Source organism: Podarcis raffonei, chromosome 11 (genome assembly GCF_027172205.1).
Source record: "Podarcis raffonei isolate rPodRaf1 chromosome 11, rPodRaf1.pri, whole genome shotgun sequence".
Taxonomy (NCBI): domain Eukaryota; kingdom Metazoa; phylum Chordata; class Lepidosauria; order Squamata; family Lacertidae; genus Podarcis; species Podarcis raffonei.
In genome coordinates, this window is record NC_070612.1 from 57300424 (window position 1) to 57322926 (window position 22503).

General features: G+C 42.6%; 1 protein-coding gene across 8 annotated transcripts in view; it reads left to right on the forward strand.

Moving 5' to 3' along the window:
- Positions 1 to 707: 707 nt before the first annotated feature.
- FANCC (FA complementation group C) overlaps positions 708 to 22503 on the forward strand; it is a 72452-nt gene continuing 50656 nt past the window's right edge. For 5 of the 8 annotated variants that reach the window (XR_008332775.1, XR_008332777.1, XR_008332776.1 and 2 more), the window contains exons 1-2: positions 708 to 817; positions 4745 to 4837. Coding sequence is in view for 4 of the 8 variants with exons in the window: in XM_053408728.1 (XP_053264703.1) it covers positions 4814 to 4837 (24 nt within the window). In the remaining 4 variants the exon portion in view is untranslated. Of the gene's footprint in view, positions 818 to 1010; positions 1112 to 4741; positions 4838 to 22503 lie in introns of those variants that run through there. The other 3 variants (XM_053408732.1, XM_053408729.1, XM_053408731.1) reach the window with 3 other exon arrangements.

A 22503-nucleotide genomic window follows, 5' to 3' on the forward strand; every position in this document is an offset into this window, starting at 1 on the left:
GTGCTGGAGGAGACTCTTGAGAGTCCCATGGACTGCAAGAAGATCAAACCTATCCATTCTTAAGGAAATCAGCCCTGAGTGCTCACTGGAAGGACAGATCCTGAAGCTGAGGCTCCAATACTTTGGCCACCTCATGAGAAGAGAAGGCTCCCTGGAAAAGACCCTGATGTTGGGAAAGATGGAGGGCACAAGGAGAAGGGGACGACAGAGGATGAGATGGTTGGATAGTGTCTTCGAAGCTACAAACATGAGTCTGAACAAACTGCGGGAGGCAGTGGAAGACAGAAGTGCCTGGCGTGCTCTGGTCCATGGGGTCACGAAGAGGCGGACACGACTGAACGACTAGACAACAACAACAAAGTTCAGCATCCTCTTCCCAAGGAAGACCCAACACTCCCTAGAGTCTTCAAACAAGAACAGTCTTCCCCTGCTGTATCCGCCCCGCTCGCTTCTCAGTTCCCCGCAGCTCACATTCAGGGACACACTGACTGCCACTGGACCTGGAGGTTCTACTTCTCATCCGCGCAAGCCCCGTAGCCTCTGTTTTCTGCCCGGCTCGCGGGCTATGAAGGGTTAAAGGCCGCGGCGGAGAAATCCCGCCTTCTGCGTTTAGGGATTGGATGCTGCAGGCCGGGGGTGGGGTGGGCAGAACAACAACAACAAAAAAAAAAAAAAACACCACCCGGCCGAGCCTTCATTGGCCGCGGCGGCTGCCACTCGCTGGTTCCCTCCCGGAGCTCCTTTGCGAAGAGGCCGCCCTACCGGAGCTTTTGAACTGCTGCGCGCGGAGGCAGCAGCAGCAGCAGCAGCGGCGGCGGTGAGTCTCGCTGCGCCGCGCAGGAGAGAGTGAAAAAGGCCCCGAGCCCGCGTGCAAAATATACGTCGGAACAGAGAGCGGGCTTGAAACTGGGCGTGTTTACTCGCGTGTAAAAGAGCTAGTGTGGAAGGACCCTCTTTTTTGTGGGGGGGGGGCGGGACAAAAGCGGGGCTGCGACGGGGCTTCTCCCCCCCCCCTACATACTCCCCCCCCTCACAGGTGTGCAAAGCGCCTCCCGCTCCCCTTGGCGTGGCTGCCCCATTTTGAAGTGAGGCCGGCGAATACGGTTCCCTGGTAGGCAGTGAGGGGATGGTTTCTTTTTGGGGGGGGCGATTAAAAAAATAAAATTGCAAGTGCGGAGTTAAGGGGGGGGAGCGCGCGGGAAGAAGCCGAGAAGGCTGCCCCGCTAACGGCTCCTCTGGGCCCTCATGGGCCTCGCCAGCGTCCCTGCTGGCCCAAGTTCCCGCGCTTTTCTCCTCAGGAGAGCCGTCGCCTCCCTCAGGCAGCGGCGGCTCTGGCGGCCCCGGAGGAAGGCGAAGGAAACCCCCGCCTTGGCCGGGGCCGGCAAAGCCCCATTGCAGCCGCTGGGGCTTACTCGCGAGTAGCCACGTTAGTAGCCCTGAGGGAGAAGAGAGAGGAGAGAAGCGGGTGTGGGGTGAGTGTGGCTGCGGCTACGTATGGGCGAGCTTTGAAGGCCAAGCGAGCATAAGCGGCTAGCCCGCCCAAAAAGGAAAGAAAAAAGGCTTATTCGGCTGCTGGCAGAGAATAAGCAGCCAGGGCCACGGCCTGCAATTGGCGAAGCCCAATACAGTGGTACTTCGGGTTAAGTACTTACCGTAATTCGTTCCGCAGGTCTGTTCTTAACCTGAAACTGTTCTTAACCTGAAGCACCACTTTAGCTAATGGGGCCTCCTGCTGCTGCTGCGCCGCCGGAGCACAATTTCTGTTCTCATCCTGAAGCAAAGTTCTTAACCTCGAGCATTATTTCTGGGTTTGTAACCTGAAGCGTCTGTAACCCGAGGTACCACTGTAGTGATGCCAACTTTGATTCCCCCCCAAAACAAACAACAACAACAACACCCCACACACTTGGTTAAATAAAAATCTGGTCTGGTTCACTGAGCAGCACTGGATATTGGATGGCTCGATCTGGTCGTAGAATCAGTTGGAAAGGGATCCCCAAGGGTCATCTAGCCCAACCCTCTGCAATGCTGGAATCTCAAATTAGTTCATGCATGACAGATGGCCACCCAGCTTCTGCGTAAAAGCCTCCCAAGGAAGGAGAAGCCGTCACCACTTTTATTTCCCACAGTGACATAGGAGCCAACTCCTAGGGGCCGAAATAAGATACTTGAGGGGTGGCCGTGGCCCCCAAAGTTAATGGGCATTGCCATGCAAATGGTGTGTGTGTGTGTGCTGTGTCATGCAATCAGTTGTGCAGGACAGGGCTTACCTCCTCCCCCCCTCCCGTATTTTATTCAATGCTTGGAGGCATTGTGGGGAAATGTAAATGGTGATCCCCAGCTCTGCTGCTGCTTTCCATTGCTGCCTGGGTAGCTTGCCAGGGTGTACTACCGTATTTTTCGCTCTATAAGACGCACCAGACCACAAGACGCACCTAGTTTTTGGAGGAGGAAAACAAGAAAAAAAATATTCTGAATCTCAGAAGCCAGAACAGCAAGAGGGATCGCTGCGCATTGAAAGCAGCAATCCCTCTTGCTGTTCTGGCTTCTGGGATAGCTGCGCAGCCTGCATTCGCTCCATAAGACGCACACACATTTCCCCTTACTTTTTAGGAGGGAAAAAGTGAGTCTTATAGAGCAAAAAATACGGTACTTACTGACAGAAGGTAAAGTACTGATTCAGGAAGATTTCACCCTGGGATTTCTCAGCCAGCAGTATGGAGTGCTCTGTTCTTCCTGCAGTAACCTGCATTTCTCTGCAAGGTGTAGGGGAGCAGTCTTCCCTCTTCCAGATTCTCTTCTGGTTGTGTATGGGGTGGAGGAACCAGTCCCCCCTTCCTCTGCCAGCCTGCTCACTTGCTTGCATGGAATTATTGGTTGTCTCTTGTTACTAGGCCAGGGGTCAGGAACCTTTTTCAGCCGTGGGCCGGTCTACCATCCCTCAGACCATGTGGTGGGCTGGACTATATTTGGGGGGAATGATTTCCTATGCTCCACAAATAACCCAGAGATGCATTTTAAATAAAAGGACACATTCTGCTCATGTAAAAACACACTGATTCCCGGACCGTCCGTGGGCCGGATTGAGAAGGCAATTGGGCTGCATCCGGCCCACGGGCCTTAGGTTGCCTACCCCTGTACGAGGCTAATATATGATATACAAGACTGCTATAGGCCCAGTCAGACTTAGGGCTCCTGTACCCTTGTTAGGAGGGACGCGGGTGGCGCTGTGGGTTAAACCACAGAGCCTAGGACTTGCCGATCAGAAGGTCGGTGGTTCAAATCCCCGCGATGGGGTGAGCTCCCGTTGCTCGGTCCCTGCTTCTGCCAACCTAGCAGTTTGAAAGCGCGTCAAAGTGCAAGTAGATAAATAGGTACCGCTCTGGCGGGAAGGTAAACAGCGTTTCCGTGCGCTGCTCTGGTTCGCCAGAAGCGGCTTAGTCATGCTGGTCACATGACTTGGAAGCTGTATGCCGGCTCCCTCGGCCTATAGAGCGAGATGAGCGCCACAACCCCAGAGTCAGCCACGACTGGACCTAATGGTCAGGGGTCCCTTTACCTTTACCTTACCCTTGTTAGGTGTATAGAAGAGGGAGTTTCGTGACTAGCTTGTCATGAAAGGTTTTCATATACTGTACAGTATATACTTAAATGCTGGCTCTTTAAGAGCTTGGTGGTGGTGTTGCTTCAAGGCAAAGTAGTTTGTGTCATACTCATTTCCTGCTCTCCAATGAGCTTACATTCTTTGCAGTCTGTGTGCACGTCTGTCCTCTTGCAGACATCTGTCCCACCGGTCTTGGAACTGTTTAAAATGGTGAATGATAGCACACATCAACATATAGTCAGCATGCGCATCATTCCATCTAAAGCTGATTCTGTTGATCTGGTGCCTGTCAGCTGGGCAGGGCAACAGGGCCACCCACAGTTAAGAAGAGGTACCTGCATACTTGGGAGTCCCCCAGTATGTTGGAAAGTAGTAAGTTAGTAAATTAAAAGAAAAACAGCCACCGAAAATGGACTGACACATCATGCTCAGAGGCTTTAAAAGTCAAATGTTGAGAGAAAATGGGGATGTGAGGGAATTACTTGAGCCCCTAAACAGTTCATTGTACCTTGGTGCTGGAGAAAAGGCTGGGGGAATTCATGCTGTAAAGTTGAAGAACTTATCTCCATGCACTATATTGTGATGTTTCAGGAGGAGAAAGGGTGCTGGTTCCCACACTAAAAAGCTCCCCTCTGCCTGCTATATAACACATTCAGGTTCAGAATCAGAACTGAGCACAATGGGGGAAGGTTTTTCGGGGGGTAGGTAGCGAAGATAGCTTTCCTTGCCACACTGTTACCAGTTTTAGCCTTTGCTAACAAGGCTCCTGTTCGAGGCTGGTTGTTAGGGGCTATTGGGGAATGCCCTGCAACGTTAATATGACATAGGAAAGGAGAGCTGAAATATTGTAAAATGTAATGAATGCCGTAAGTTAATAAACTGCATCCCAAGTTCAGCACTTTACATTTTTCTCATTTGTAAATAGGAGGATGTGGTTCTGTTGTCAGCCTTTTGAGCAGTGATATGGGGGGGGCTGCTCTTTTACTTTTAATAACCTGACACAGTTATTTAGTAAGTGAAACTTCTGTGGATCGGCCTGCAAAGGAAGCAAAAAGACTAGATATATCAACAATTGCTTTAATTTTGAAGACTATTTTTATTTGTAATGTATAACTTTTGGTATATTTTGCTGATCTACAGGTGCAAAGTAAGATGCCTCAATAAACAAAATGAGCGTGTTTGGTGATTTTGATTCACAGATTTAAGTTGATGTCAAGAATCGCTTCAGCAGAGGTAACCTTAATGGTTTAATTCAGTCTATTATTTTTGTTTTAGCTAAAGATTAGTTTTCAGAAAGCAGAAACTCAATTTCTTTATTTTTATGATTAAAGAATGATAGAATTGTTCCCTGAATGTTGTGTGGTCATTATTTTTCCCCATTTTGATCTTTTGCAGTGTTTTGGGGTTTTAATATTTTCAAATGTTCTGCTGGTGACAGTGATCCCTTCCATAGTACAGCAATTATTTAGGAGAACTTTGGGATGTTATCTTGCCAGCAACAGTAACATACTTTGTGAAGGGGTTTCTTAAATTTTTCTCTCCCCCCACACCAATTTTGTTGGCAATATACAGTACAGGCTGATGATTGATCTGCCTACCATCTTTTGGATGGAAACAGATTTGCTAAATAAATACTGCAGTTTTTGCCCTCTTGTGGACTGGCATTTATTTTATTTTTTAAATAACCCAAACATTGTAGTCCTTAAGCCACTTTTTCATAAAGGAGATTATTTTAGACAAAATTGTTTTTCTATTATCCATTATTTTCCTTCATTATTTTTCTGCACAGAAAATATACTTTTGAAATGTGGATTTGATGTACACTGTATAAATGGATTAGTTATAGTATTATCCTGAATTAATTAAATCATCTTTAAATGGTCTTTTATCTCATAATTCTTTTTCTACCTCCAGATCATGGAGGTTTTAGAGAATTTATTTAGGAAAATTATTGTAGCTGTAGAAATAGTTTTACTGACATGCTTGATTCATTTTGTAATTATCAGGTCTTAAATCACTCATTTTAAAGAATATTTTCATGCAAGTGCAACTGATGTTAGTGAGGAGAGTTAAGTTTGTCTTGCTGCTTCCAAGTGAAATTAAGGAGATTTGAAACATTTGGCTGGAATGTACTTAGTCTGGAGTAGGTGTGTAGATACATCTTATTTTTTTAAAAAAATTCTGCCTGCAGCAGGAATTAGGGATGGGCCCTATATCAGTATAATGACCTAAACTTGTTTGAAGTTCATATTGTCATATTGGTTTCATAATTTTTGACCTGGAAATATATCATGAATCATGGTGTGTGTTTGTCATGCAGGGAAAAACAGAAAAGCCAGCCAATGCCGCTACATAGCTCCATCCTTATTTTAGACATTGTGATATGTCAATATCTTGCAGTGTTTAGCTGGTGATATATCAAGATGTTGAAAACCAGATATCACCCAGCCTTAGCAGGAATCCTACGGAAGTGAGGGGGAAGAAAACAATACTGGGTTTAAAACAGCCTAATATTTTGTTAGCTACAGCGTCAATGAATTTGGTTGCCTAAGGGCAGGAGCACACATGGTGTTGAGAGCCTGCCTGTTTGACAGAAGAACCTCAGCCTGTAGTTGGGGAATCTGGGACAAGTGGAATGGCATAAAATGTCACTCAAGTGCTACAGGAGGAAGACAGCTCTTTGAGTGTAATTCCACTGCCAAACAATTGAACGCCGTTTCACCAGTGCAGCTGCATTGATGCGTTGGGGAAGTGTGAATGAAAATCCTTCAGCCAAATGTCATTGTCCATGTTTGAGGGGTGAACATTGCCTGGCCAATAGAGATCAGGAAGCTTGTAAGAACTGTCCAAATGCTGAATCATCCCATTGCCACAGATATTTATGAAGAAGTACAATGGCCTGTTTGCTTTTCTCCACTCCTTTGAGGCAATGTGCTCCCCACCCTACCATTCCATTTTCTCTAACATCTCACACCAGATAATGCAGATGCCAGGAAACTGCTATAGGCACTAGTCCAAATTGTGAAACGCTGCCAAAGGAGAGGTTATGGCTTCAACCTGGGAGCTTTGTCCAGATTTTATCATGTGCAGATCCACAAGAACATGGCAGAACTAGTTGCAACAAAATAATAGAGACAGGTCACCAACTTAATAGGCTGATGATCACCAGCTTTTCATTGCTCTAGATTTTGCTTATATTCCCATGCCACAAAGGATATGGCCACAATCCAAAATAAATAGGTGCTGAGCTTGCCTGCTGAGGCTCAGAAATACAATCCCCAAGTGCAAAACTGCAGTAACTGTTGAATGAGAAATGGGTGAGGATCCATTGAAGGGAGAGAGAGAGAGAAGTTCTGGCAGCTGACAATGGGCATTGGCTGGAAATAGGAAAGGCCAGCAAATAAATGTTGTTGTTAATATAATAGTTCGCTAGCTGCCTAATACCATCCATCTGTACACAATCTACATCAAATTGAAAACACACAAACGTTAACACTACACTGCATCTGGTTGAGTTTTGACCTAATATGTTGAGTGAGCTCATTATGGGTTGGTGCATATGCACCCAAAGGTTAATGCCCTCACGCATGCCTCAGAAGACATAACTAAGGTGCTAAAAGGATGAGAAATAAGACCACTGTCTTTACTGCTAGAACTGCCTGTGAAACTCATGGCACTCAAATAAGCAAGCCCGGAACACAAAAGTTAGCAGCCTCAGAAGGTGGTGAACTCTTCTTCATTGGAGTTTTTTAAACAAAAGTTGGATGGCCATCTATCAGGGATTCTTTAGCTGTGATTCCTGCATTGTAGGGGGTTGTGATCCCCTCCAACTCCATAATTCTTTGATTCTATGTGCAGTCTGTCCTATTGGACTTGACAGTGCACCAGCCTTGTTCCTGTGTGCCCAGTACCAGGTGCATTTGCAAAGAAAGCCTTTGGCTTAACTCTAAAAGGAGATAACATCCAAAGAGATAGTAATTGTCTTAGGAGTGAGACTGTGCTCACTAAAGGGAGACCAAATGTAGCAGTAGAAATGGCTCAGAGACCGACCATTTCCCCACAGTGTGCCACAGGATTACAAAAAGGCATTAAGAACTGAAACGCTGCAGTATAGGAGCACGGAATACTTGTACTATCTGTACAAGTGCCTGTTGAATCAGGCCAGTGGTCCATCTAGTCCAGCATCTTGTTCTCACAGCTGCCAACCAGGGGCCCTGAGTTTTATTCTTAAGGTTGAGTTTTAAGAAAGGTTTAAGAACCCTTTCAAAAAGAGATCTAGACTGCAGCTTGTACCAGGTTCTGAAGAGCAGAACCTTTCTTGCTGAAAGCGATTGGTATAGTGGATATATCCAGTGTTCATATTTTGTATGTGGCAGGGACTCTGAGCGTAGAAAACATAAAATTACTTGTCTAGGTCTTACTCAAAGGTTGAGGTGCGATGACTGGTCAATCATAACTCGAAGGTCAGGATCCACCAGTAAAAACGAAAAAAAAGTTGTATGATCATGCAGGTATTTGGCAGAGAGTACATCTTGCTTCAGGGACGCGGGTGGCGCTGTGGGTTAAACCACAGAGCCTAGGACTTGCTGATCAGAAGGTCGGCAGTTCGAATCCCTGCGATGGGGTGAGCTCCCGTTGCTCGGTCCCTGCTCCTGCCAACCTAGCAGTTCGAAAGCGCATCAAAGTGCAAGTAGATAAATAGGTACCGCTCCAGCGGGAAGGTAAACGGCTTTTCCGTGAGCTGCTCTGGTTTCCCAGAAGCGGCTGAGTCATGCTGGCCACATGACCCAGAAGCTGTACGCTGGCTCCCTTGGCCAATAAAGCGAGATGAGTGCTGCAACCCCAGAGTCGGCCACGGCTGGACCTAATGGTCAGGGGTCCCTTTACCTTTACTTTACATCTTGCTTCAGTTCCCTGACTGGCTATATATTCACATATAGACTTGAGTAGGCTGCTATTTCTTAGACTCAGTTCTTCCGTGGGGCAGCTATTTAATGACTTCAAACAAATATTGAAGGTGCTATGTGTAAATGCCATTGGATTGAGGAAATGTGTACATCCAGGGAGACCATGGACCCTTCTTTTAAGGAGTACCAGCAATATATACTAACACCCTTTTTATTTTGGGTTGTTCCTGTACTCAAAGGAGGAACACTGTCTTGCAGCTGCATAGTTATCTATCTTAGCACTTCTGGCTTGAATGCTTTTTATTTTCTGGCTATTTTCAGACACTACAATGTAGACTTTACATAGTATTTAGTTGCTTAGTGTTAGGTTTTGGCAGCATTGATCTTGGCAGGTACCTAGAGGCGTCAGTTGCCTCTGATCCTAGTATAGCTCCTGCACTGAGAGGGAAGACTTCAAATGTTGTACTTCATTCTTGGCACTTTTTTCATTCAGTTACATAGTACTTTCCATCTATAAATTTCAGTGGACTTCACTACTATTAACAACTTAACATTTATAATTCGATAAAATTTGCATTTTAATTAAAACAGTATATTTATAATAAACGATTTTTTTTTGTTTTACTATTTTGTTTTACTTTATTTTGTCTCAAATGCATTTATTGTGTTGTAGACTAGAGATGCATGTGTTGCAACCTTAGATATTTGGCTTTCCCATTTTCCCTGCTTTTCAGATTCTTTATTCACATTTTTTAATGTACAAAAACACATGAAGCTGATTCATGTTCTTGTTATTAAAGGAAGTTCAGTCTACATGTTAATATATAGTTTCAATTTTATGTTCTTTTCTATGCATCATAAAGTGCTTTAAAATAAACTAGAATGTGATAAAGGAGACCCCATCAAAGGAATGGTTTCCTTTGCTTTTAATTTTGAGGATTATTTTTTTCTTACTATTGTCACTCTGAAGATGCTTACTTTGTGGACTCTTTTCTGTAAAGTTTGAAAAACTTCATTTGCTGATTTAATTTAGTGTGCTCCTCTGTATCCTCTCTCTTACTGACTCAAGGCTTTCACAATATCTGAGGTTACAGATAGTCTCTGTATCCTATGCAACCCATGATTGTAGCTTTGGAGTGTACTGTAGGGAACTGCCTTTAAAACTTGACAAAAGTTACTGACTATAATGTTACAATTCAGACACTAATCCAGATAGCTTACTTGATGGAATAAAGTTAATCCGTTCCATGTTAGAAATGCTGCTTACAGCCTCTGAAGGATGTAACAAATACCCCATGCCTAAACTCCACAGGGTTCCCCACTTCCTAAAAGTATAGAACAACAAGCACTTGACTGGGTGGTTCTGAGGCAGGAGCAAGGCTTTATTTTGTTCTCTCCCCGAAAGCAGCTGGAGTAACTGGAGGAGAATTATAATTGTCTAGAACTCCTCAGTCAGTGGTAATTTTGTAGCAGCATGAAATGTAATAGGAAGACAGACTCAACGGTCACAGTTAATATGGGGGGGGGGAGTCTACCCTTGCAGTAGTGTAGGCATTAATTGGAGGAACTTAATTGTAACTGAAAATAAACCAGAGGGAATAGTATTTCATTGTCAATGGCATAGGTTACGTGACCTTTCCCATCTATAATATATGCTAACAAACTCGGTTAAGGTCTAATGTGTCAGGCAACCTGATCCTATGGTGCCTTTTTCAGCTGCTGCTGGGGCAGCACAAGCAGGATTCTATTGTTTTCACGCTCAGCATCTGTGTGGTACATCAAGTCAGTCTTCACAGTCTTGCTTTCGTTTGGAAGACTGAAAAGGCCTTTTCAAGAGAACTATTCTAGCTCTGTTTGCACCTTCAAAACATGTTCACTGAATACAGGGGAAGTGGGATTCCGTGCTTGCCATCTCAGCTCCCAAGCTCCATAAGCAGAAGGTATGAGTTAGGCCCCATATACATTTAACAGTACAGGAGTGGACTCAATACAGATTGAGGTTGAATCCTGACAAGACAGAAGTACTGTTTTGGGGGGACAGGAGGTGGGCAGGTGTGGAGGACTCCCTGGTCCTGAATGGGGTAACTGTGCCCCTGAAGGACCAGGTGCACAGCCTGGGAGTTATTTTGAGCTCACAGCTGTCCATGGAGGTGCAGGTCAATTCTGTGTCCAGGGCAGTTGTTTACCAGCTCCATCTGGTATGCAGGCTGAGACCCTATCTGTCTCACGAGAGTTGTACATGCTCTTGTTATCTCTCGCTTGGACTACTGCAATACGCTGTATGTGGGGCTACCTTTGAAGGTGACCCGGAAACTACAACTAACCCAGTTTGCGACAGCTGGACTGATGACTGGGAGTGGCCGCCGAGACCACATAACACCGGTCTTGAAAGACCTACATTGGCTCCCAGTACGTTTCTGAGCACAATTCAAAGTGTTGGTGCTGACCTTTAAAGCCCTAAACGGCCTTGGTCCAGTATACCTGAAGGAGCGTCTCCACGCCCATCGTTCTGCCCGGACCCTGAGGTCCAGTGCCGAGGGCCTCCTAGCGGTTACCTCGCTGCAAGAAGCCAAGTTACAGGGAACCAGGTAGAGTGCCTTGGTAGTGGCACCCCCCTCCCCCCGTGGAATGCTCTCCCACCAGATATCAAAGAAAAACAACTACCAGACTTTTAGAAGACATCTGAAGGCAGCCCTGTTTAGGGAAGCTTTTAATGTTTAACAGACTATTGTATTTTAATATTTTGTTGGGCTGGGTAAAAATTAATAATAATAATAATAACAACAACAAAAACAACAACAACAACAACAACAACAAGAACACACACAATTGGGATCTCCTGTCTTTTGATTTGTGCTCTGCAAATAACATGGCTACTGTTCTGGAATATTTTATCAATATTAAGTTATTTAAGGCATTTTGCTATTTTTAATCTTATAGAAATGAGTTCTAAGATCAATCTTCATTCCTCTTCCTCCCTCCTTCCCTTTCCCTCCCTGCTTTCTTCCAGTTGTGATGTTTTGTTTTTTCATAGTTTCAAGAGGAGGCAGAAAACTACTTCCCATTCCCTGTTCCCAATCACTCTTCTCAATTGGTTTTTTGCCAGAATTCACTCAATGGACCTATTTTTAAAAGAGTTGAATGGGGAATCAGCTTAGGGTTGTGGATTTGGAGTAGGGAAATGGTGTTTCCCAAACTGTTTCTCCGTTCAAAATCACTTGCAAAGCTTTTTTGTTTAATCAAAATACAGTTTTCTTTCACACAAGCTTGCATGTAATGTGTAGTTTGCCAGACTAAATTAGAATGCTGACTCTCTGAAAATTGGGGGGACGGGGAACGGGACACCTTAAGTGTTGGGATTTCTGAAACTAGTCTTTAAACTAGTCTTTAAAGAATTTAAAGACTTTGTAGTTCAGATGGTCTCTTTCATTTGAGTGCCATCAAGGTTGAGTGGAGTTTGTTTTAAGCAGTGTGCTGCTTAAACAGCCTGTAGGCATAGTGTTGAGTTCCTTCCTTGATTTCACTTAGTTTTGGTAATGCAGAAATTCTTTGCTTCCCTCTAGGGAAGTGGCAGACTTCTTTGAGAGGTATACATGGAATGAGTGAAATCATTGCTTTTCTTGGCCTCTTGGGAAGTATATAGGTATATTAGAAAGTTATAATGAAGAAATGGAAAAAGGGATTTCCTCATTGGTTTCCATGTTCATTTACTACTAAGATGTCATATACAGTAAAGTGCATTTTAAGTCTCTTTTTGCCAACTATCCAGAAGCTGTTTGTGAATATGGCCTTATTTTCAAAAGTAAGTCATAGTTCCCTTGGGTCTCTTGCTTTTTGTTTTTTTAATTTATCATTGCAAGACCTTAGACTCTCTGGTGCTAACAGAACTGGTATTGATAGTAAATATAATTTACTGTTTGGATATCTGTTTAAGTTGCCTTAAACCTCAGCACATAGCAAATTCAAGTGGAGCACTTAGCATGAGAATTCCTGTGGTAAATAACTTTGTAAAGCACCATGTGCAGTGATAGAAATGCTCTGTCTTTCCCTCTCTAAAGCACACACATACGCCTTCTTTATGAAAAAGACAATGAGTGGCATTCAACTAAGTTTACTCAGAGTACACATATTGAAATTAATGGACCCAACTTAGTCATATTAATTTCAGTGGGCCTTCTCTGAGTAAAACTCAGTTCACTACTATCCCATGTTAATTTTTTTTAGATTTCACCTGTAGCAAATGAGGGTATCTGACAGCTACCTTGTTGAGAATATATAAAGGAAAAGTTTTTACAGGTGATGGATAGTTTAAGCTCTCTGAGGTAAATAGAAAATACATTTTTGAGAACATTACTGTGCATCCTCTGTGGTGCTTAGCTGAATAGAAAAGTTTGGATTCCCAGCCCTAAAGTTCAGGTGCATAAAACTGACAGTGTCAAATGACAGACTCCTTAAAAATGCCTAGTGGAGCAGCTGCAAATTAGTAGCAGAGCTAAACAATGCAAATCTCTAATGGCTAATTAACATATTTCCCTGGACCAGTTGCAGATTACTGAGACTGTTGAGAGACAGGTAAAAGATCACATTTGGAGAATATGTTTACTAAAACATGGAGGTCATAATGCTCAACCAATTTTCACTATAGTGTTGCTTTTTATATAAAGCATCGACATCCTCTTTATATGGCTGAAATGCTAGCGTAAGATGTTCTTAATGTTACTCATTCAGATTTTCTGGATAATTGAAAAGCCAACTGTGTTTTGGCTTATTAGCCTTCTTCAGTGGCCTTGGCTTTTTTCAGCATCCTTTATGCTGAGTTCAGATTATCCAAAAACACACACATTCTTTTGGGGAAAATATGTGTAATGAAAAACCAAATCAGCCATTTTTTCCCGAATTGTTAAACTAAAAGCTATCTTCTGCTCACCAAATTGTATCCCAATATCACCCTTGCTTGTGTCAAGATCAAAAGTAATTATATCCAGATTGCAAGAATTTGCAATCATCTGTTAAAAAAAACATCTAATCTTATCTCAATTTATAAATGTATATATTTGCTAATGTAAAATTGTAGGACTCAGTGGTTATTAGTTGTTTCTGTGAACTCATGTAAAATTATATGCTATTAAAGTACCAAAATAATTCCATTGTACACCTGACCTTACAGTGTTAATCAAGTTTCTTGCTCTATTCCATAGATTCATAGAATTTCCATGTATTCTGTAAAGACTCTCAGTGACAGCAATAATCAATATTCCGTTCACATATATCTTAATACAGTGTAATAGCCATAATGGCAAGAAGTGCGGCATAACTCCTTGGAAGATTATATCTTTGAATTTTAAAATAACAGATATCCATTCTTTATCCTCATTAAGTCCATAGAGCCAGCCACCTGACCTTCCTTTTTCAATGTGCATATAATTGTTTCCCTGACCACAAGAAAGATTAAGCTCAGGATAGGAGAACACAAAAGTTGTATTAGGACCCAGAGGCTTCATGCACCATTGGTTAAACATTTTATAGAACACGGTGTTAAATCTCTAAAATTTTGTTGCATTAAGAAGGTAAGAATTTGAAGGTCTGGTCTTAACTAATTCACTTCAATTAGAGGAACTGCTTGAGCCACATCTAAAGGATTGTTTTACTTGTGAAGAGTTTATGGTCTACATATTACACCTGTGCACTAGTTGTGCTTCTGATTGATGCAGTTTTGATATTATCCATGGTGCATTTTGTTCTTTGCAAGGAATCATAGAATCAGGGCTGTTTTTCTAGAAAAAGAGGTGCTTCTCTTATGCCACCACCCTTCGTCGCACCTGCAGCCTCCATCGCACAAAGCACCATGTTTTATAGGATAAATAAGTATGCTTTTTGTTCTTCACTGCTGCAATGGCCCTTCAGCAACTGACTGCTCGTTATCTTTTTTTACTCCACTAATTGACTAATAAAGAATAGGAACTATAGTTTGACTTAATCCAGATCCATAAAAAGCTTTAATAGTAATTGCAATGAAAACAACATGGCCTTTGTGTATACTTCCTTTGATATATATATAATGCAGACATTGTTTGAACACTAGCCACCAAGTTGAATTGTTGCTTTCCCCACTTTGAGTAGTATCCAAATTCATAAAAGTGTATGGAAAAATACTGTTTTCTGTTATTGTTGTTTCTCTACCTCTAAAAAAAACTCAGCCAACATCAAGATTGGCAACTACATATAGGTTGCTAAGTAAGGTGTTGCTTTCTATTTCTTCTTCTGGCAGCAACTAATTTCTGAATATAAATATTCCCTTCTCCTGTTGATTCACCAGGGCTGACTACAAATCATGCCTCTCACCTAATGAAACTGGTACAATGTGACAGACAGCTGAGCTAGACCAGAATCTGGTGGTGTGATACTTTGAAACTCCAGCAGGGTTCTGGAGCCCCTCATTGACTATGAAGACAGCTAGCCAGTGGGGGGTGGAGACAGCACTTTTTCTGTTTCTAAGAGAGTGTTCAGATAGGGAGATAGTTTGAGGAGAAGAGCTAGAGAGCTGGAGAGTTGGTTCTGATCTGTGTGTAACATCCACTCTGAGGAAAATGTCTACAGCTAGAGAAAGGAGTCTCTGAGCTTAGAAAGAAATACAGTGTTTAGTGTCTTGTTGTATTTGTAATAAATCTTTCTTATTTGTTCAACTTCTGCCTGAGTCTCCACGTATCCAAGTTTAACCTCTCACAAAAAGATAACCTGTGGTGACTATAGGGTATATGGAGGGGGGGTTCGCCTCATAGGATGTGGAGCCCTGCCCTAGTTCTCTTGTCCTTTTGATCTTGTCCCTACCCCTAATAGCCAAAGCATAAAGTTTATGCACCCCACTTCCCTGAGTGGCAAGAAGATGTGTAGAGCTACAGGGTTTAATTTCCCTTTGTTTTTTTTTTTTTATAATATTTTTTATTACGTTTCTTTCCAAATTTTATACATTACAAACAAATAAGGAGTTTACAAGAAACCATTTTTTTTTTTTTTAACAAAAATCCCAACTTGGACTTCCCCACCCCTTCCGATTCTGCGTTCTTTATATTAACAATGTCAGCAATTTGTTACCTTATGTCATACCTTATTGTAACTTTTACATGTTATGTATCTATATTCAATGTATTATGTCACAATTTTTATACCTTTAAAATAAACGTAACATGTTCAATTTCATATTATCTCCTTTTCTCTTTTATCACTTAGTTTACTATTTACTTAATCATAATTGCTAAAGCGTATCATTTCCAAATCATGCACCGTCTTAAGATTCATACAGTTTGTAATACTTTTGCAAGTAGTCTTTAAACTTTTTCCAGTCCACCTCAATTGTTTCTACATCCAAATCTCGGATTCTGCCGGTCAGTTCAGCTATCTCCATGTAGTCCATCAACTGCATCTGCCATTCCTCCAGCGTGGGTAAATCTTGTGTCTTCCAGTTCTTTGCGATGAGTATTCTTGCTGCTGTACTAGCATACATAAACAAAGTTCTGTCCTTCTTTAACACTTTCTGGTCTACCATGCCCAACAGGAAGGCCTCTGGTTTCTTGGGAAAGGTATACCTAAATACCTTTTTCAACTCATTGTAAATCATTTCCCAGAAAGCCTTAACCTTTGGGCATGTCCACCAGAGGTGAAAGAAAGTCCCCTCTGCTTCCTTACACTTCCAACATTTATTGTCAGACAGGTGATGTATCTTAGCTAACTTGACTGGGGTCATGTACCACCGGTATATCATTTTCATAATGTTTTCCTTCAAGGCCGTACTGGCCGTGAATTTCATTCCGGTGTTCCATAACCTTTCCCAGTCTTCAAACATAATGTTGTGTCCAACATCCTGTGCCCATTTAATCATAGCAGATTTAACTGTCTCATCCTGTAAATTCCACATAAGCAGCAAGTTATACATTCTAGATAACAGCTTTGTCTTTGGTTCTAACAATTCTGTCTCTAGTTTCGACTTTTCCACCTGGAAACCAACTTTTTTGTCCATTTTGAAAACCTCTTGAATTTGAGCATAATGTAGCCAATCTCGCACCTTATTTTTTAGTTTGTCCTGGCTCTGCAACTTCCAATTGTCTCCAATTTTTTCAGTCAATTCCCAATATTTCGGCCAATAGGCCTCCATATTGGGTCTTTTTCGGGCCTTGGCCTCCACTGGTGATAGCCACCTCGGAGTTTTACTCTCTAGTAAGTCTTTATATTTCATCCAGACTGCAAAAATTGCTTTTCTGACAATGTGGCTTTTAAACAATTTATGTGCTTTAACCTTGTCGTACCATAGGTATGCGTGCCATCCAAAAGCATTATTAAAACCTTCCAGATCTAGGACATCGGTGTTTTCCAACAAAAACCAATCTTTCAGCCAGCAGAAGGCTGCAGCTTCATAATACAACCTCAAGTCCGGCAGGGCAAACCCCCCTCTTTCTTTCGAATCTGTTAATATTTTAAACTTTATTCGGGGCTTTTTGCCCTGCCAGATAAATCTAGATATATCCTTCTGCCATTTTCCAAAACAATCCACTCTGTCCACGATCTGTAAGGTTTGAAACAAAAATAACATTTTCGGCAACACATTCATTTTTATAGCTGCAATTCTTCCCAACAAGGAAAGTTTCAATCTTGACCAAATTTCTAAATCCTTTTTAACTTCCAACCAACATTTCTCATAATTATCCTTAAATAAATTCAAATTCTTGGAGGACAAATAGATCCCAAGGTATTTCACTTTTTTAACCACATTCAGTTCTGTTTCTCTCTGAAACCCCTCTGTTTCTGTAATTGTTAAATTTTTGGTCAGAACCTTAGTTTTTTGTTTATTCAACCTAAATCCCGCCACCCGACCAAATTCAGATATAAGTTCGAGAACTCTTTTTGTACTGGATTCTGGCTCCTGCAGTGTCAAAACTAGGTCATCTGCAAAAGCTTTCAGTTTATATTGTTTCACTCCGACCTCTATCCCTTGTACCAACCGGTCCTCTCTGATCATATTCAATAGCACCTCCAGGACTGAAATAAATAACAGAGGGGATAGAGGGCACCCTTGTCGTGTCCCTTTTTCAATTTTAAATTCCTCCGTCACCACATTGTTCACTATTAATTTAGCTTTTTGTTCTGAATAGATTGCATGTAATCCATTCTCAAACCCCCGTCCCACTCCCATCCCTTCCAAGTTCTTCTTCATAAACATCCAAGATATGTTGTCAAATGCTTTCTCCGCATCAATAAAGATTAACACCGCCCTTGTGTTCCTGTTAGTCTGCAAAAGTTCTAAAATGTCAATGATGTTTCTAGTGTTCTCATATAAATGTCTACCAGGGAGAAAGCCAGCTTGGTCTTTATGAATTACTTCATTTAAGACTTTTTTAAGTCTATTTGCCAAAATGTCTGCAAATATTTTGTAATCCACATTTAGGAGTGAGATGGGACGGTAGTTTTTAAGCTGAGTCTTTTCAGATTCTGACTTAGGTATCAATGTGATGAAGGCTTCTTTCCACGTTTCTGGTGCCCTCTTCCCATCCATAATCTGGTTACATACCTCCAACAAAGGTTGTATCAAATAGTCCTTCAGAACCTTGTAATATTTGGAGGTAAGTCCATCCGGGCCTGGAGATTTGCCTAGTTGCATATTCTGAATGGCACCTTCAATTTCCTGTAAGGTTATTGTAGAGTTCAAGATTGATCTTTTATCTTGAGTTATTTTTGATAGTCCATTTATCTTTAAAAATTGATCTATCTCTGATTCTTTCTGGGGCCCCTGTGCATACAGTTCTTTGAAGTATCTGTGGAAGCACCTCCTAATTTCTTCTGGTTTCTGTACGATCCTTCCATCAATCTCTAGATTTGTTATCGTGTTTAGCTTTTGTCTTTTTTTCAGCTGCCAAGCTAGCAGCTTTCCACATTTATTTGCTGATTCAAAAGATCTTTGCTTCATCTGTTTTATTTTCCATTCAATCTCCTGATTAATCAATTTTGAGTATTCTGCTTGGTAGAATTTAATTTCTCTCAGCACCTCCTTGGACTTTGGTTTGGTTCTCAGTTTTTTTTCTCCTTGGTGTATTTTCTCCAATATTTTGTCCTTCTTTCCGTTCCAGAGTTTTTTCTTGATTGAATTCTGTTGTATCAGAAACCCTCTCATAAGAGCTTTGCTTGCGTCCCAGATCGTTCTTTTTTCAACTGTAGTATTCAGATTTATCTCAAAATAGTCCTTTAATGTTTTTTGGGCCTTTTTCACAATCTCTTGATCTCTTAGTAGTGTGTCATTCATTCTCCATCTGAAGGAACCGGGTTGAGTTAATCTAAGTTCTATTTTCAAGGCGTTGTGGTCGGAGCATGTTTTTGGGCAGATTTCCACCTTTTTAGTCTTGGGTGCCAGCCCCCTGGAGGTCCAGATTTGGTCGATCCTTGACCAAGACAGGTGGGCCTCAGAGAAAAAAGTTCCTTCTTTACCTAGGGGGTTCTTTGTCCTCCATATGTCGATCAAATCCAGATTGTCAGTCAGTTCGAAAAAAGTTTTGGGCAGTCTGCCGTCTGATGTTAAGTTTTGGTTGTAAGACTTATCCATATGTGTAGACACCACTCCATTCATATCTCCCATCATTATGATGTTAGCATAATCCAGATAGTCCAGCAACGTCTCATGCAGCTTCTTGAAAAATTCTGATTTCCCGTCATTTGGGGCATAAATTCCTAATATCAATATTTTTTCTCCTTGGGTTTGAATTTCAATTGCCAAAATTCTTCCTTGTTCATCCTTAAATAGAAATTTGGGTATCAGGCTCTCCTTAGCGTAGATCACCACTCCTCTTTTCTTTACTTTGTCAGACGAAATAAATTCTTGGCCTAATCTTTTATTTACCAAAACCTTCCTGTGGAGCCTGGTCACATGGGTTTCTTGTAGGCAAATAATGTCCAATTGTTCTTTCTTCAATATGTGAAATAACCTCCTTCTTTTCTCCGGGGAATTTCCGCCATTTATATTCCAACTGAGTAGCCGCAGAGACATCCTGAACTATTCTGCTACACCTAGAGCGGTGTATCTTCTTTCTCCTCTGGTTCCGAAGGTGCAGGTATTGCTCCACCTGGGTTGGGTATAGGCCAATTAGCTGCTGCTTCTTTTTGGAGGTCTTCTCCGTGATCGTGCTGGAACTTTTGTAAGTCCTCTGGTGATCTTATTTTAACCTTCTTCTGTTTGTAAGTGAATGATAGCCCTTGTGGGAACTCCCACCTGTAAGGAATTGTGTTGAGTCTCAGCAACTTAGCCAAATCTGAGTAGGTGGCTCTCAAGTCCAATAACTGTTTAGGAATATCTCGGTAAATTTCCACCCTTTTCTCTTGTATCACAATTGAGTTTTTGAAGTGTAGGCCTAGTATTTTGTCTCTCTCCTCCCTTGATCTCAAAGCTATTAAGCAGTCTCTGGATCTATCTTTTCTTACTAATCTTCCCAACCGAAAAGCCGATACAATTTTGAAATCAATTTCTTCTTTTAAGTCCCAGAACTTTGTAAACTCTGTTGTCAAAAGTCCTTTCAAATCTTCTTGTTCAATTTCTGGGACTGCCCTTAGTCTGAGGTTGGTCTCGCGATTTTTCAATTCCACCAACGAGAGATAGGTTTGTTGGTCCCCTATCTGTTTATGAAGAGGCTTGACTTCCGCTTTAACTTCCTCGACTTCTTTTTTAGCTGATGTTGCAATTTGAACGGCTTCCCCTGCCAGTTTACGATTCTCTTCTGTTGCTCCTTGCAATTTTTCAATTGCTTGGGTATGTTGGGAAACCTGATCTGTCAATTTCTGGATCGAGGATGTTGCTTGGTCAATTTTTGTTGATTGGTTATCAATTTTTTGATTTATTGCTGACAATTGTTCCAAAACTTGTTTCAGTACTGCCTCAGCTCCTCCTGCTGCCATATCTTCCTCTTCAGATTTTTCAGGCTTTTCGGTTTCTACTTTTTGTGTCGCAAGCACAGCTGGAACTGATAATCTACGTCCCTGAGTTAAAGTTGTTTGCAAAAGCTGTGCTTGCTTTTTTGCTTTCTCTTTCTCCTTAGCTTCCTTAGCTTTGGCTGCTCTTGTCTTTCCTGTGCCACTCATCAGTCAACGTTCAAGGTCAAGTGTTGTAATCCCATGGGAAAGGCAAGTCCAGAATATTGAGAGAAGGTAAACAGAGAAACTTTCCCAGGCCTCTATATTCCCAATGTCCTCTAGGGGGAGTGCCACCAAAATTTTAGTAAGAAGAAGGTAACTTTCCGCAATTAAAGTCTCTTTGTTCCAACTTTAAAAACAATTTTAAAAGCAAATTAGTTCCAGCACGCTAAAAGAAAGGTCCTGCAGAGCCCTTTTAAACATATAACAAAGTTCCAGCAAGGTGCCTGCAATTGTATCCACTTCAGCTAGGTGAGCTCAAAATTACACTATCCAGTTACAAAAGTATCTGGAAGCTTGCAACAGTTCCGCAGTTTAAACAACTTTACCCGGCCACCCGGGAATTTGGGGTTAGAGTCTTCCCTTGCCCTTGGGGTGTCCGCTCCAGGTCAATTTTATGCTGTATTTATTCTTTAAAAGTAAAATTCAAATGTGCACGAAAGTCCCGATTTAAAGCTTCAAAGCTTCCCTGTTCACAGCGCTTTCCGCTCTTTAGACCGTCTGCTTTGATCTTGAAAGCAGTGTCGGAAGACGGACTTCCTCTTTCTCGTCTCCCGTTTTTAGCCAAATTTTCCGATTTGATTTGTAGAATCTTAGGTCCTTACTCACGGGTTTGATGTTTCAGCCCGATGTTTCTTGGAAGAAAGGTCAGCGCTCATCCGTGACAGCCGCGCGGCTTCGCCTCCGCAGAAAGAGCGATGAACCCACAGCACCGCTCCCCCTCCTTCACTCCGGAGCCCCTTACGGGGTTCCTTTTGTGATTTCGGGGTCGCTCCAGGTGCCCGCCGGGTCCCACGGCCACGGACTCACTCTGCCCGTGGTTTATCTTGATGGGTTGCCGCTGCGCCGTCGCGAGCAACCCTTTTCTGCGGTGCCCCTCTTCAGAGCTCGAAGAGGTCCGCCATCACGGTTTTGCGCCGCCTCCGGAAGTCCGGTTTAATTTCCCTTTGGATGAGACAGCATTGGGGGCTTATTGCACCTTTTGCAATAATGTTAACAAATATTCAAAATGAGGGGGTGAGCAGGTAGGACTCTAGGGAGGTAGTGTTGTCCGCACCTGGGTCCCAGGTCATGACACCCAGGTATCAGCAGTAGTAATCTGTAAAGAAGTATTGTTTTGCCCCAAAGCATGCTCTTTAGTCACTGCTTCTTCTAAGCCAGAGGTCGGCAACCTAAGGCCCATGGGCTGGAAGCAGTCCATGAGGGTCGCTTAACCAGCCCATGAGGTGCCCCCGAACCAACCTGTGCGCTGCACTAAACCAGCGCGGCATGGGGACTCTCTTCCAGGGCTCTGGAAATCGCTTCTGCGCATGCCCAGACACAAAAAATTGCTTCTGCGCAGGCACAATTTTCGGCATCTGGGCATGCACAGAAGTGATTTCCGACGCTGCGGACATGCGCAGGATGTGATTTTTGGTGTCGTGCTGCTCCAGTCCGTCCCACGGAGGATGTCTGTGGGAGTGATCCGGCCCATGCCCAGTAAGCCTTGCTGATCCGTGTTCTAAGCAGTGTCTGAGAACTGTGATCATATCTCCTGTATCTTTAGTTAGGCACCTCTGAGATTGGGATGTTAGGGAGGGCTTTGTTAAGCTTTTCCCCAGTGTAAATCTCATTGTGCCCCTTAAGCTCCTAGTTTCTTGGTTAGGGAAAATCATTTTATCCATAAGTTTTCTTTAAAAAAGCAAATGGCACCTGAGTGGATGGGTATCTGCAAGAGTGAATAGATTTTAAAAGATCCACGAGCCCCAAGTATGATGGCCCCAATGTGAATTGGAGGGCCCTTTTTACTTTTTTTTTTTTTAAAGAGCTAGGAGCTCTAAGGCAACTGGC